Source organism: Malurus melanocephalus, unplaced genomic scaffold (genome assembly GCF_030028575.1).
Source record: "Malurus melanocephalus ecotype Western Australia unplaced genomic scaffold, MMel_1.1 scaffold_948, whole genome shotgun sequence".
In the NCBI taxonomy this organism is placed as follows: Eukaryota; Metazoa; Chordata; class Aves; order Passeriformes; family Maluridae; genus Malurus; species Malurus melanocephalus.
This window is the reverse complement of record NW_026624180.1, coordinates 124,551-138,032: the sequence shown is the minus strand read 5'-3', so window position 1 is coordinate 138,032 and position 13,482 is coordinate 124,551. Positions and strand designations below refer to the sequence as shown.

The following is a 13,482-nucleotide window of genomic DNA, read 5'->3' as shown; positions in this document are numbered from 1 at the left end:
CAAACCATTCCGTTATTCCATGATTAAAACTCATCCAGAGCCAAAATATCCCAGTTGGGTTTGGAGGGAGCTGAGAGCAGCTCTGAGTTCTGTCACAGCGTGATTGTGTCAGCCCATCCGAACATCCCCGGAGCCTGGGAATTGTGGAATTCCAGCTTCCAAACAACGAGATTTGGGATCAGCGAGCAAGAGTAGTCAAGGGAGGGAGAAAGGAGTCAGTGAAGGGAGAAAATGTGTGGCCACAATGATTATGTCGTACTTTTTAAGAAGCATTTGGGTTGATATCACATGTGTCGTGTTTGTCCAGAAAACAGAGTTAGAAACCAAATTTCTCTGTTATTTTTTTCACTTTTCTTTCTTTCTGTACTTGATAAATTACAGTTACATTCCAAATAAAAACAGTCCCTTGGCTGATGCCTTTTGATGAGGTCAGTTAATTACAGCAAGTTTGAAAAAAAAAAAAATATTCAGGGTTGATTTTTGGTCAGAGAATATACAATTTTAATGGGTTTACTCTATCTATATATTTGTATATATATCTATAGATCTATATATATATCTCTATATATCTCTATAACTATATATATATAGAGAGAGATATATTTATATAGACATCTGTCTCTATATTAATATATTTATGTATCTATGCCTATAAAGATATATTGGATACATGTTTTTTATTTTTAATTTATATATATGGAGGGTTTTAATGGTAAAAGTGCTCAGAGACATCAGGATTTGTATGAATTGGATCAAAACTTCAAATATTGGTTAATTCCCGCTTCGTTTCCTTCTCCCCACAGATGAAACAGAGTTCAGGAATTTCATTGTCTGGCTCGAGGACCAGAAAATCAGACACTACAAGATTGAGGACCGGGGGAATTTGAGGAACATCCACAGTGATGAGTGGCCCAAATCCTTTGAGAAGGTATTTCCTTGCTCCAAACAATGGTGTGAATGATCTTTAACAGCTGCTGTAGTGGTGGAACAGAAATAACTCAGAATATTTGTCCTGATGGTGACCTCTTACATTTCTAGGAATTTAAATGTATTGTTGAAGCCAAACTGGGGGAATTTGTGACGATGGGAGAATTTTGTACATATTTTTCCCTCAGCTTTGTTTGTTCAATGGGTGGAGTGTCCATCCTAATCTGGATTTTTTTTTTTGCCTGATTTGATTCAGCTATTGAAGCAGAAAGAAGACTGACTGCAAATAAACAATTTTTTTTCTGCATTAATGCTTCTCCTGTAGCAAAAGGAAGGTGGGTGAGGCTCCTGCAGGCCAGCATGTGGGGGAGCTCATCCCTGCACTTTGTGCCATTCCAGATGGATTTTCTGGATCCACATGGACTCTGGGTGATCTCTGAACATTTGGAGTCACCACAAGGCTCTTGAGCTTTTCCCTTGGTTCCCATTTCCTTTCTCTGTAATTCCCGGTGCCTGTTCATCCCTTTCCCCCCACTCTGGAATCAATTGCTGTGTTCACTGCCCAGGGTGTTTCAGCTTCTCTGGGTACAGTCTGACAATAAAAAAATGTTCATTAAAATGAAAATGCTGTTGCCCAATGTCAGGGTTAGAGGTCAGCATGTCCTGGATGGATCAGATGCCACAGCAGGCATTTCACAGTGGCACTTGTTAGTTCTGTGCTCCCAACTGATTCATTCAGGTCACTAAAATCCCATTTGTTTCCTCTTCTTTTTTCCCCCTCAGTACATGAAAGATGTGAACTGTCCCTTCAAAATACAGGAACGACAAGAAACGGTGGATTGGCTTCTGGGCTTGGCTGTGAGGCTGGAATATGGAGATAATGGTATGGGAGAGTTGATTTAATATTCCATAATGGGAGGGGAATGGGGGTTTCTGATTGATTTYACACAATTCCAGGATGGTTTGKGTTGGAAGGGATTTCAAAGATCATYCAGKCTATGGGYAGGAACACCTTCCATCATCCCAGGTTGATTCCAGCCCCATCCAACCTGGCTKGGAATATTTCCAGGGATCCAGGGGCAGCCACAGCTTCTCTGGGCACCCTGTGCYAGGGCCTCMCCACCCTCCCAGCCAGRAATTCCTTCCCTTTGGTTTGGAGGATCTTTACAGCATTCCCACTCCCTCTCTTCCTTGGAGCATCCATTCCATGTTCCATTTACCTCACCTACAATATTTATTGTCAAAGAGGTGCTGTCCCAGTGCTTTGGGACAGCTCCATCCACTGCCATGTGTGACTTTCCTGGGAACTTTTCTAGAGCTGGGAATGCGTGGGCAAAGAGTCCAATGTGCCATCTCCTCCTTTAAGTATTCCTCTGTTTTCTTGCTGGTTCCTCTGGAGAATCACAGAGAGATTTGGATTAAAAGGAACCTGTAAAGACCTTCCAGTGCAGCCCCCTGGGCAGGGCAGTGTCCAGCCAGGCAAATCACTTCAAACCCCATCAGCCTGACCTGGTAAACATTGACAAAGGGAGTCCTGCACTTGTGCAGGTGGCTCAGGTAGTTCTTCAGCAAGTCAGGGTTTTCCTTCAGCTGGGAGAGCAGCTTGGCAGTCTTGCAGGAGCATCCTTCCTTCCTGGGAGGTTCCTGGGAGGCACAGGGCAGGTGGCATGGTGACAGGGGTGACAGGGACAGAGGGACCTCAGGCCTGGCTGGGCTGGGCTGCCCCAGGGAGCAGCTTGGGCAGGAATTGTGGAATTCTTTGGGTTGGAAGGCCCCTTAAAGCCCATCTCATTGCAATCCCCAGGAATGCCAAGCCTGTCCTGGTTTTCTCCTCACTGGACAGCACCCACCTCTGCCTGCTGGGGTTGGGCAAAGGCTGGGAAGGCCCTTTTTTGTCCCCAAGGGCTTTTGGCCACTCAGCACCACCCACCCTCACCTTTTTCTTGATTTTCCTGCCGACGTAATACCCAAAGAAACCCGACAGGAACAGCAGGCTCAGGGCAGCAGTGCTCCAGTAAAGCACCCCATGCATGTGGGCACTGCCCTTGTGCTCCAGGGGAGGCACATCCCACACCAGGGTGGCCCAGGAGGGCGGGCACGAACGGCTGCTGCTGCCAGGGTAGAAACAGCTGAGCCCGAGGGCAACAAACAGGAGCTGCTCCAGGCTGAACATCCCACTGGGATCTCTGCTCAGGACATCTCTGTTTGGCACCCTGAGCTCTGGAAGGTGGAGCTGTCACCCCCAGTTTGTCACCAAAGGTGCTGTCACAATGCCGTTGGATGTGACATCAGCTGTGCTCCACCTGTTCCTAACACCATCACTGCGTGCCACCTTCCCCTGCCCAAATTCACATTTTTGTGAAATTCTCATCAAATTCAGAACAGTGTCAAAAGTATCTTTCATTAAAAAAAAAAAAACAACACAGTTTCTCATGCTCATTTTCACCCCAAACTCAGAGGAACTGTTTTCTTTCAGCTCCCTTGGGTTTGGAGCAGCACAATTGCATTTGTTATTTTATTTCAGGATGTAACCAGAAATTTATCCCCTTCTCCCTATGGGGTTGCCTCAGTGAGAACTGACTCTGAAGTGTATTAAATGCATGATATTTAGTGCTGCATTTATTCAGAGAAGTTATTCTTAGACCCCTTTTTTTTAAAGAAAGGGAGTAGATGTGGAACCCTTGGGAAGTAGGACAAGGTTATGAAAAAAGTGGAGTTAAATCTCCACACTCACAGCAGCTCCATTTCCTTGTGGAGAGAGTGGGAATACAAATGTTAATTACTGGTGGCAAAAGAACAACAGCCAAAATGTTGGTTTTGCATTGCCTTTAATTCCTTCAGGGCTGAGCTCTGCCCAAGATAAAGATGGGATATAAATAAATACCTGTGATCTGCAGAACTGCTGCTCAGTCCCTCATGATGGGCAGAACGAGCTGTTTGTTCCTTGGGATTGTGTGAAAAAAGGAGGAGTTGGGAGATTCCATCCTCCAAAGGTTCAGAAAATCCCTGCGTGGGCTCCGCTGGGTGCTGCAGTCTGGGAAGCAAATCCTGAGCTGGAAATGTTTTATTTGCTGATCAGGACCAACATCATCCTGTAACTCTTGATCTTTGCATGAGGCTGATGGATTTTTAAAGTGGCAAATCTGGGAGATGCAGCTTTTTCAGCCTTCTGGGGTCTCTCTGCAGGTGGGAACTCTTAGGGCAGCTCACTGGAGTGCCAGCCTTTGGGATCTTTAATAGGGAGCTCCAAAATCTCATTTTATAAACCCAGAAAGCTCCTGGGTGATCACCACACCCCAAAAATCCATCTGTAACACCACAGCTCAGTGCTCAGCTTTGAATGAGTTCTTTTTGCTGATGATCTCTGTATTTTTTGCAGCTGATAAATACAAGGATTCCACCCCTGATGGTGCCAAAAATGCTGACAACACAGCAAAAAATGCAGAGCCTCTGGTTAACCTGGATGGTGAGTGTTCCACAACCTCCTGGGCCTGTGTGTTCCTCAAACTGGAACTTGTTCAATCCTGGGATGAACATTTTTTTTTTTTCCAAGCCCCTTTTAAAGGTTTAGGAATGCAGGGAGCTGAACATTGACATGAACAGCTTCGCTCTGTAAATCGAAAGGATTTATTTAGAGAAATGGCAAGATGCCTTAAAAAAATTAAAATATCCAAGGAAATGTGATGGCAGGCTGGTTACTTCCATGCTGTCAGGAATTTCGTGTTGCCTCAGTCTTCCCCAGCTGTTCCTGTCACAATAATTTAATTTTTTTTTGCCTGCTGAGCACAGTCACAGCAAATGGAAGTGGTGGGAAAGAGCTGCTAAAATCAACCCTAAATTCCTCAATTTAGGTTTTTTTTTTCCATTCCTGCATCACCAAAAAGGCAGGGATTGATCCTGCCCTCACCCAGCAGCACAGTGCAAAATAAAAATGTACAAAAATGTACAAAAGAGAATATCTGCCTGTAATTTGCAGATTTATTTTCCAACACCTTGCCTGATTTTGTAGCCCTGTGCTGAAGGCTCTGTAATCAGATTAAAAGTTTTTTCTCACTGCTGTGTATCCATGGCCTTACAATCATGGAATTAAGGTTTGAAAAGCCCTCTAAGATCATCAAATCCACCAATTAACCCAACACTGCCACCTTCACCACTAAATAATGTCCCCAAGTGCCACATCTTTGTTTTTTGAAACCCCAGAGATGGAGATGAATTATCCTTCCCCATCCTTCAGAGCCATTCCAATACCATGGAGTCAGGAAGCCAATTCTGCCTGCTGGAACCAGTTAAACCAGCATTTATTTTTAATGATAATCCTTTTATTTTTAATGATAATCCTTGTTTTTTTTGCAGTGAATAATCCTGATTTCAAGGCTGGAGTGATGGCTTTGGCTAATCTGCTTCAGATCCAGAGACATGATGATTACTTGGTGATGCTCAAGGTGAGTTTCATGCTTTTCCCACGTCCTTTTTTTTCCTTCCTTTCCCCAGCACCTGCTGTGTGTTCATAGCTCGAAGTGCAGTTACTGATAACTATGAATTTTTAGCCAAAAAAAGGAAAAAAAAAAAAATCTCTCTGTCTTTTCAAGCAGATAAGAACACAGGAAATAAATCATGAAAATTCATGCAGGGAGAATTATCCTGGTAAACAATTTTAGCTGAGTTCCTTAAGGAGCATCCTCAAAGGAGAAGGTTCTATTCCAGTGCTAGAAATAAAGACAAGCTTGAAAATACAGAAGTTAATGATGCCAAGGATATTTTAAAACAACATCCAAGGGAAGAGCCACAGTTAAAAGTTTCCTTCTTCTTTTGGTCCTGTGAACTCCTTACTCCTTGTCGTTATTCTCTTTAATTTTGGCAACTAATTAATGCTTTAAAATGCACTAAATTGCCTAATTAATTTTCTAAACTATCTTTTCTATGCCTTTAAGAAAATTTCTGACTCTCTGCTAGAACTCTGTAGATTTTGGATCCAGCCCATACTGTATTTTTTTAATAAAAAGTACATTATTAATGAGAGTGCAACAATCCCAAGTTCCTTCTTGATCATGTCATTATATGGGAATAGGTTGAATTTTGTTTGGCATTAAAATAAAAGCATTTCACTGAAAAAAAAAACCCCATAAAGTTATATTCATGACAATAGTTGTCATATTTGCTGAATTTATTTTGGAGAAACCAAATGCTGTGGGTATTGAAATTTATTTATTGTGTGTAAGTCTGCAGCTCTTGGAAGAGTATGATGGTGTCCTGGTTTCTTAAGGAATTCTCAGCCATTTTTTTCTCCACCTCTCCAATATGGTTTCATATTTTTCCTTCCCAAAATATCCTTCATTAATCTTTAAGGAGCGTGGTGATCTCATACATCAAACCCCTACCAAAAATCACCTCAAAACCCCACAAAAATCAGTGCAAAGGGCTATCAGGTAGGGAGGGGAGACCCTGGGAATGGTGATATCGAGGGTTTGCAGCATGAATGAGCTCAGCTCTACCAAAATTCCTTCAGATCTTCTCCCAGGATCATCTCAGGGCTTGCAAATTTTACTGGATGCATCAAATGCTGAATAAATATATTTACAATTCTGTCACTGTTTCCACATTTTTAGTCTCCCCTTTTTTTTTCAGACAGATTTGGGCAAAACCAGCCTGAAATTTTTTGCTTTTAATTGCAGTAAGAGGAGATTCCTGCAGTGMAAATCCACCTTCCAGGARCARTGCAAAGCTGGGGTTTGGGTTGAGRTGCTGATATGAGAAAGTGTCAGTCAAAATCTTAATTTTCCACCTCAATAATAAGGTTTTCAGGAAATTTCTCATCCCTATCCAGGCTTGGACACTGGGGAATTGGTGTTTGGGGAGAGCCAGAGGGTGCAGACACACCACAGACATCTGGCCAGGGTCTGCAGAGATTTAGATGCCATTTTCTTTGTTTAAATCTGGCAAATTGATCACAAAGCACCTGTGGAACACAGATAATCCATTTTCTAATGCCAGAAGCACTTGGAATTCTCTTACACAAGGTCTGGTTTCTCTTGGAATGAAACTCTCCATCAAATCATTCCTTTGTCCAGGCCACTTCCTTCAGTGAATGATTTCTAGAAATATTTAAGTGACAACTTTTTGGTGTCAGCTCAATCCTGACCCAAACTGGGAGAAATCCTGGAGAAAAAAACACGGAGCTGCTTCTGTCACATTTGGCTGCTCATCAGGGAAAATCTGAGAAATGTGTTGGACAGAGCCAGTTCTTCTTTCCTGTTCAAGTTTGCCTGCATGGTGCTCCTGCAGTTATTTTTGGAGGCATTTGGAGCTGGGGTATCAGTAACTGATAGCTCTGATAGGATTTCACCCTGCGTGCTGCAGCCAAGGAAAACAGATGAGCACTGGGATTGTCAAAGTCAAGGCTGGTCTTGTTCTGTTCCTGAGGCTAAAATTAATTCAGCTCTCAGTCTTCTCCAAGCCTGGAAAGCCTTGCTCCAGGTTTTTCTGCACATGGGAGGTGGTTCAGCACCTCCTAAAGATGCTGTCAGCAGGATTTCCTTCCTGAGGCAGAATTTCCTTCCCAGAGCAGCTGCAGTGTTAAACCTGTGAGAGCTCAGGAAAATGAGATTGGTGCTGCTGCTTTGGGGTTGTGATCAGCTCTTCTTGGAGTYGTGGATTTGTTTAGGTTGGAAAGGATTTTTAAATCTTTGAGCCCAACCATTCCCCCAGCACTGCCAGGGCCATCACTGCCCCACGTCCCCCAGTGCCACATCCACAGGGCTTTTAAATCCCTCCAGGGATGGGACTCCACCACTATGAAACCCTTTCCAATGCCTGTCCACCCTTCCCATTAATAAATTTTCCCAAATATCCAATCTAAACCTCCCTTGGCACAACCTGAGGCCGTTTCCTCCTTTTCTTGTCTCTTGTTCTCTGCGAGAAAATCCCAACACCCACCTGGCTTCTCCTTCCTGTCACCTCCCTTTYCTCCAGGCTGAAAATCCCAAGCTTTCCAGATTATTCCATGTATTTTGCAGGTCCTGTCCCAGCAGTGACAGGAATTAATGGTGTGAAATGAATGTCCTTGTCACTTCTGGTTAAGCTATCTTGCACACCTAAAATAAATAAAATCCKACACGCCAAGATCATTCCTAAATGGAAAGGTTTAAGGGCTGAARGAGTTTTCYAGAATAMTYTTCCACRSAAAAMTGGGTYRGAGGTTATAATTTTGGCTCGTTTTYCTTTGGAATTGCTGMGAAATGCCTCRAGGCATGAATTAATTCCTGTCTCCTTTCCATGTTTTTCCCAGGCCATTCGGATCCTGGTGCAGGAGCGCCTGACTCAGGATGCCATAGCCAAAGCCAGCCAGTCCAAGGAGGTTTGTACCACACTGCAYGGGTCAGGGTTAATTATTCCACCTTAATTAATGAGGATAAAGGTCTGTCCCTCAGTCAAAACCAGTTCTGTTCCAACATTTCATTTGAGAGGCTGCTGGAAGCTTCCTTTATCCCAACCATTCTGATTCCAACACATCCAGGGGGTTATAGGGAGAGGTTTACAAAGCTCTTTTTATTCCATTTGAATACAAATACACCTGAGTGAGATCTCATGGAATAGCTCTTCCCTGAGTTATTTYCCMGAGGATTATCCTGGCTGTTGAATGYAGGAGTRYAGTGTGAGAAGAAATGCTYYTTTCTGGCTTTTCCTTGGAATTTTGGCTGCACAAAGAGGTTCAGGCATTCCTTGTATGGAGTGTTTTGCTTCAGATGGACACCTCATATGTRTTTGAGGAATGGGGTGTTGGAAATCCAGCTCCTCCCTCCTCTCTCCCCCCAAAAAAAGAGGTGGTGAAGGAAACTCCTGCCCTTAAACTCAGATTTTTGCAAAATTCCTTGGTAATWACGAGCTGTCTGTTGGGAAGATGTTCCAGGGGATGACTGTGGGTTTTTAGTTTGTCCTTTCTTGGCATTCCAACTCCTCTCTCCAGCATTTGGCAGAGCTGGGAAATGTTGGGAAAGGTTGGGGAAGGTTGGGAAAGGTTGGGGAAGGTTGGGAAAGGTTGGGGAAGGCAGCCTCACCTGCCCTGCAGGTATGTGAGCATCCCTGCCAAAGCAGCTGGATCTGCTCAAAGAACCCAAATTAATTCTTTTTTTTTGGCAGCTGCTCACAGTAGTCCATAATTTATTTATTTATTTATTTATTAATATCATCCTGCTGATGTTGTTTTCCAAGTGGGAAATCACAGGTGCTTCAAGTTGCTGGAATTGCCAGAACCATTGGAAGAGTAAATCAAAGCTCTGGACTTGTAAATGCATAAAAGAGCAGAAAAATGGGAAAACAGCTGAGCCTGTTGTCTTTTGGGTTCTGCAGTGTTAATAAAAAACAGCTTTTAGTTRGTGTTTTCATAGCTGCACAGCAGGGATCAAAATGGGATTTTCTTGCAGGAATGGGGATTTTTTTTCCTGCCAGGGAATTGTTCGTATCTGATAGGTCTTCAAAGCATCATTGGGGCTTAGATGTTTCTCTCTGTGATGCAATCTGGGAGTCTTAGGAATCTTAGGAATGCCACATTCCAAGGGATGTGGAGAAAAAATGGAAAATTTGTTCCAGCAGAGTCCATCCACATCATTGTGTGCCAGGGGAAAGAAGGAAATATCTCCAAAGCAAAGGGGATTGCTAGGTTGGGAATAAAAAGAAAATTAGAATTATAATTCTGGTTTTGACTGATTGTTAATGGCCAAAATTTTATACAATTTTTGTACAAATTTTTTCATGAACAGAATTTTTAGAGGATGAGGCTGGAAATGAAATTGTCTGTGTAGTTTCAGAGGAAAARGTGTTTTTTATTTGGCTTTATTCCCTCTTTGAAGCTGCTGCACAGAGGATCATGAGCTTGGTGTATTTCTAGGATGGGCTGGGGGGATTCCAAAGCAGCTTCCCAAAAAGGATCAAACTGAGGGACTGTGGGAAGAAAGGAGCGTAAGGAATTTGCTGCTACCAGGTGACACTGAAGGAACCTTGGGGAATTCATCCACAAAGAACTGGGAAGGAAAAAAAAAAGACCAAAGTGGCACAATTTTTTCTGCTGGTGTGAGTTGAGAACACCCCAGGTTGGCAGGGGGGAGCTCTTTGCAGCCTGAAGCACAAACTTCATTTCTTAAAAAATCCCTGTWGGAAGTCTGATATTTCTGGAATCTTTTTGAAGTGGCATTAGTGGCATTTTTATCACCAATTTTGCCAGTGGAGATGGATTTTTGAGCCTGCAGTTGAATGTGGATTTTACTGTAAAGGCCATGGAAAAACCCCACTTTTTGAAAATGGGTTGCAGCCACCAGTTTGTGTTTAATGTGTGTTTTGATCAACTCAGATTCTTTTTTTTTCCCATGTGTATAAAAGCCTTTAAAGGAAATCCTCACTGTCTAAAAGCTTTACAGCCCCATCACTGCAGAAATTAATGGTATTGAACTCCAGGGTTTTTCTTGTGCCAAATACAAGGCTTTTGGCAAATGTTAAAAATCAACTAAGGGTAGGAAAAGCAAATTCTAGGATTTGGAATGTTTACATCTAATTTTAAGTGCACATTGAAGCTCCTTGAGTAAAGATTTAGTGTGACCACTCCTCTGCAGCTGGACACAGAAAGGAAACAGAAGGAAACAGAGCAATGTTCAGAAATGGCCACTAATAAACTTTGCCTTGGAGTGTTTAGAAAATGGAATATTTACTTTATTCCTGAGCTTAACACTCGAGCAGATGCTTCTGGTGATGTTGTGAGCTCAGCAAAACTTGATTACAGAGAATTTCTGCAGCTCTCTGCAATCAGCCCCTGCTCAAAGGCTGGCAGCTGTTGAAAGGCTGAAGTTTCTAAGAAAGCCCAGTTTTGTTTTCCTGGGAAGCTGCTGGATTGGGGGATGGCTCCCAGTCCTGCTGTTGGCCTTTTAAGGATTGAATGCAGGCTCTGTGTATCCAATGGGGGATTCTTGAGCAGGAGGATTTTTCTTTAATAACGCTCTGGGTTTGGTGTTTCAGGACGCARAGGGATTTGTTTAATCAACCCCAGTGACTGTTCAAACTTGTCACACGTTTTTATAAAAGCAAACCCCACATTTCCACCCCCCAYCCCTCAGTTACCTGCTGAAGTACTTGATTTTATTTACCAGACATCTAAAATGATATTTTWWAATTTTTTTTTCTTTTTTTTTCTTTTCCCAGGGTCTGCCTGTTGCTCTAGAAAAGCACATTCTTGGATTTGACACGGGAGGTGAGCACTGCTCCTAATGTGACTTTTAAATGRGAATGTTTGCCTTTGACAAAGTTATTACTGTCAAATCCAGGGCTGATGTGGACAGTAAAAAACGCTGGAGTGGAAAGAATTCCTCCCTCCCAGCTGGTTATTTACGAGCACTCCTGAGCATTTTGGGTTTGGAACAGCGAAGCCTAAAATCCAAATTGTTGGAATATGTTTAAATAACAGCTTTTAATGGCAGCCCGAGGAATGCATCCTCCTGCTGTTTGTAAATCCTGCTGCTACCAGCAGAGGACATCTGTGCTGCTTCCACKGATTTTAGCTGCCTCTTTTTCCTAAAATCTCATGGAGGCAGCTCAGGTTGGCATGACCTGATGGATCATTTATGAGGAGCAGCCAGCTGACCTGGGGTTCCACGGGTCTGGCTTTGTTTTTGTTCCACATCACCTAAATCACTGCTTGGAATGTTTCACACCACCCTTCTGTGGGAGATTGGGATGAAATGATCTTTAAGTTCCTTCCAGCCCTGCCTGTGATTCCCTGATTCTCTGACTCTGAGCTGCCAAAAGCTGGAGGAAATTTTGGAGGTCTCTTTATCAGCAGGGAAAGTTGTTCCCTATTTCCAGCCTGCTACAAAGCACAGACCATTAAAACTTCCTTAAATCCCTCCTGGGAGCTGCAAATTATGGATAAAATTATCAATAAAATGATGGATAAAATCAAAACTCCTCTCTTTACCCTTCCCCAGATGCTGTTATCAACGAAGCTGCCCAAATCCTCCGCCTGCTGCACATCGAGGAGCTCCGGGAGCTGCAAACCAAAATCAACGAAGCCATCGTGGCTGTGCAGGCCATCATTGCTGATCCCAAAACTGACCACAGACTGGGAAAAGTGGGGAGATGAAGGGAGGAAAGCTTTTAGCTCCTGGTGTACTTAGTGCAATTAGGAACCACCACTTCCAGCTCCCACTCTGGCATGCAGTTTGAAACGGGATTATTTTCCTGTTTGGAAAGAAAACAGGAAATGGAATTCTGACTTCTGATGAATTACCGTTTGTTTTTTTTTTTCTTTAAATAAATGAAATTGAGGAAAACAGACAAATTGTTATGATGAGCTCTCAGTTGGCAAATAGGACTTTTTTTTTTTTGTCTCTTTTTCATTGTGTTTAGCTTTGTGCTGAGGGGAATGTTACATAAAATCCTCTTTTCCTAAGGTCCTGCCCTAGGAACAGCTTGCTTCTGGCTTGCTTGCTGCTTCCCTATGCTGAAACATTTCCCTGCCTCTGAAATATCAAAAAACTGAATCCAAAGAGAAACTTAAACCAACCGTTTTTTATTCAATTATTGAAGTAACCTAGAAAAAGTGAAGCATTACAACGTAAYTGGTATTTCTGAACATGTATTGGTCTACACTGGGTAGGTCTAGGAAGGCACTTGGAAGACCCAACAAGCACGACCAGCTCAATTCTAGCATATTCTTCTAATATAAATACTAAAAGACATGCATGGAGGCAGTGGTGAAAACACAGAATCATCCTCTGGAAAATCTTCAATGCCTTTGCCACATCCCATCCCCTGTTTTTGCAGGATTTCGGAGCACGCACAGTCTCTGTCTTCAGGGCTGTTTGTTATTTAGACCCAGCAATTTACTGCATCCAAAGCTTCCCGTAGGCACTTAAATTTTTTTTTGGATAAAAGGACCTCTCGGTCAGATTGTCAAAACTCTGAAAAATGAAACTGTTCTTCCAATAAAATAAAATGCTGGAGTAAAAAAAAAAAAAGCTACATTTTAAATCTTGCATGAGCAAGAGTTCGAGTCATGGCCTGAGCTCCCCAGGGCCATTTTTTGGTGATATCTCAATGTTTTCCACTTGGTACAAAAATACAGTAGTAAAGTCTTGAGGTATAAACTATAAAAAATACTTTTTGCAGGAAAGCAGGGCACCTCGCTGGCCTTGGTGAAGGACTTTTTCCCCCTTGTATGCAGTGACAGTTTTCTGGGTCTGAAATTCTCCTGGGTTCAAAGATGGTCGTTGTTTCCTTGAAATTGGAGTTRCTATTTCCTTGCTGCAGGGAGAAAWGGGGATTTTTAGCRTRTCAGGCACCCAGCAGCCATCAGAATTCACAAAGGGATGGGTTTTGGGGGGGTTTTACCTCCAGGGCAGTAGGGATAAACTGCTGTTATTCCATAGAGGTGGGATCGCTGCTCTGGAAGATACTCATCAGTGAAGGAGCCTGTTTCTTTGTTCACAGCTATCACCCCATCCCTGGTGAAAAAAAAAAAAAAAAAAAGGAAGAAGTGTAACCACAGATTCAATTTTCAGAAATATTCCTGTT

At 42.8% G+C, this 13,482-nt stretch overlaps 2 protein-coding genes across 2 annotated transcripts in view; one reads left to right on the top strand and one right to left on the bottom strand.

Annotated features, from left to right (window-relative positions):
* The first annotated feature begins 783 nt into the window (after positions 1 to 783).
* Positions 784 to 12,261, top strand: RTRAF (RNA transcription, translation and transport factor). The gene is made up of 7 exons (XM_057386281.1): positions 784 to 928; positions 1,711 to 1,810; positions 4,307 to 4,393; positions 5,281 to 5,369; positions 8,213 to 8,281; positions 11,113 to 11,161; positions 11,895 to 12,261. The coding sequence occupies exons 2-7, from the start codon at positions 1,714 to 1,716 to the stop codon at positions 12,047 to 12,049; spliced, it is 546 nt and encodes a 181-aa protein (XP_057242264.1). The 5' UTR covers positions 784 to 928; positions 1,711 to 1,713; the 3' UTR covers positions 12,050 to 12,261.
* Positions 12,262 to 12,456: 195 nt separating this feature from the next.
* The window catches only part of LOC130585677 (nidogen-2-like), a 16,975-nt gene continuing 15,949 nt past the window's right edge, over positions 12,457 to 13,482 (bottom strand). Inside the window, exons 12-13 of the mRNA XM_057386280.1 lie at positions 13,300 to 13,412; positions 12,457 to 13,212 (exon numbers count right to left, since the gene is read on the bottom strand). Of these exons, the coding sequence (XP_057242263.1) occupies positions 13,202 to 13,212; positions 13,300 to 13,412 (124 nt within the window). The 3' untranslated portion in view covers positions 12,457 to 13,201. The remainder of the gene's footprint in view (positions 13,213 to 13,299; positions 13,413 to 13,482) is intronic.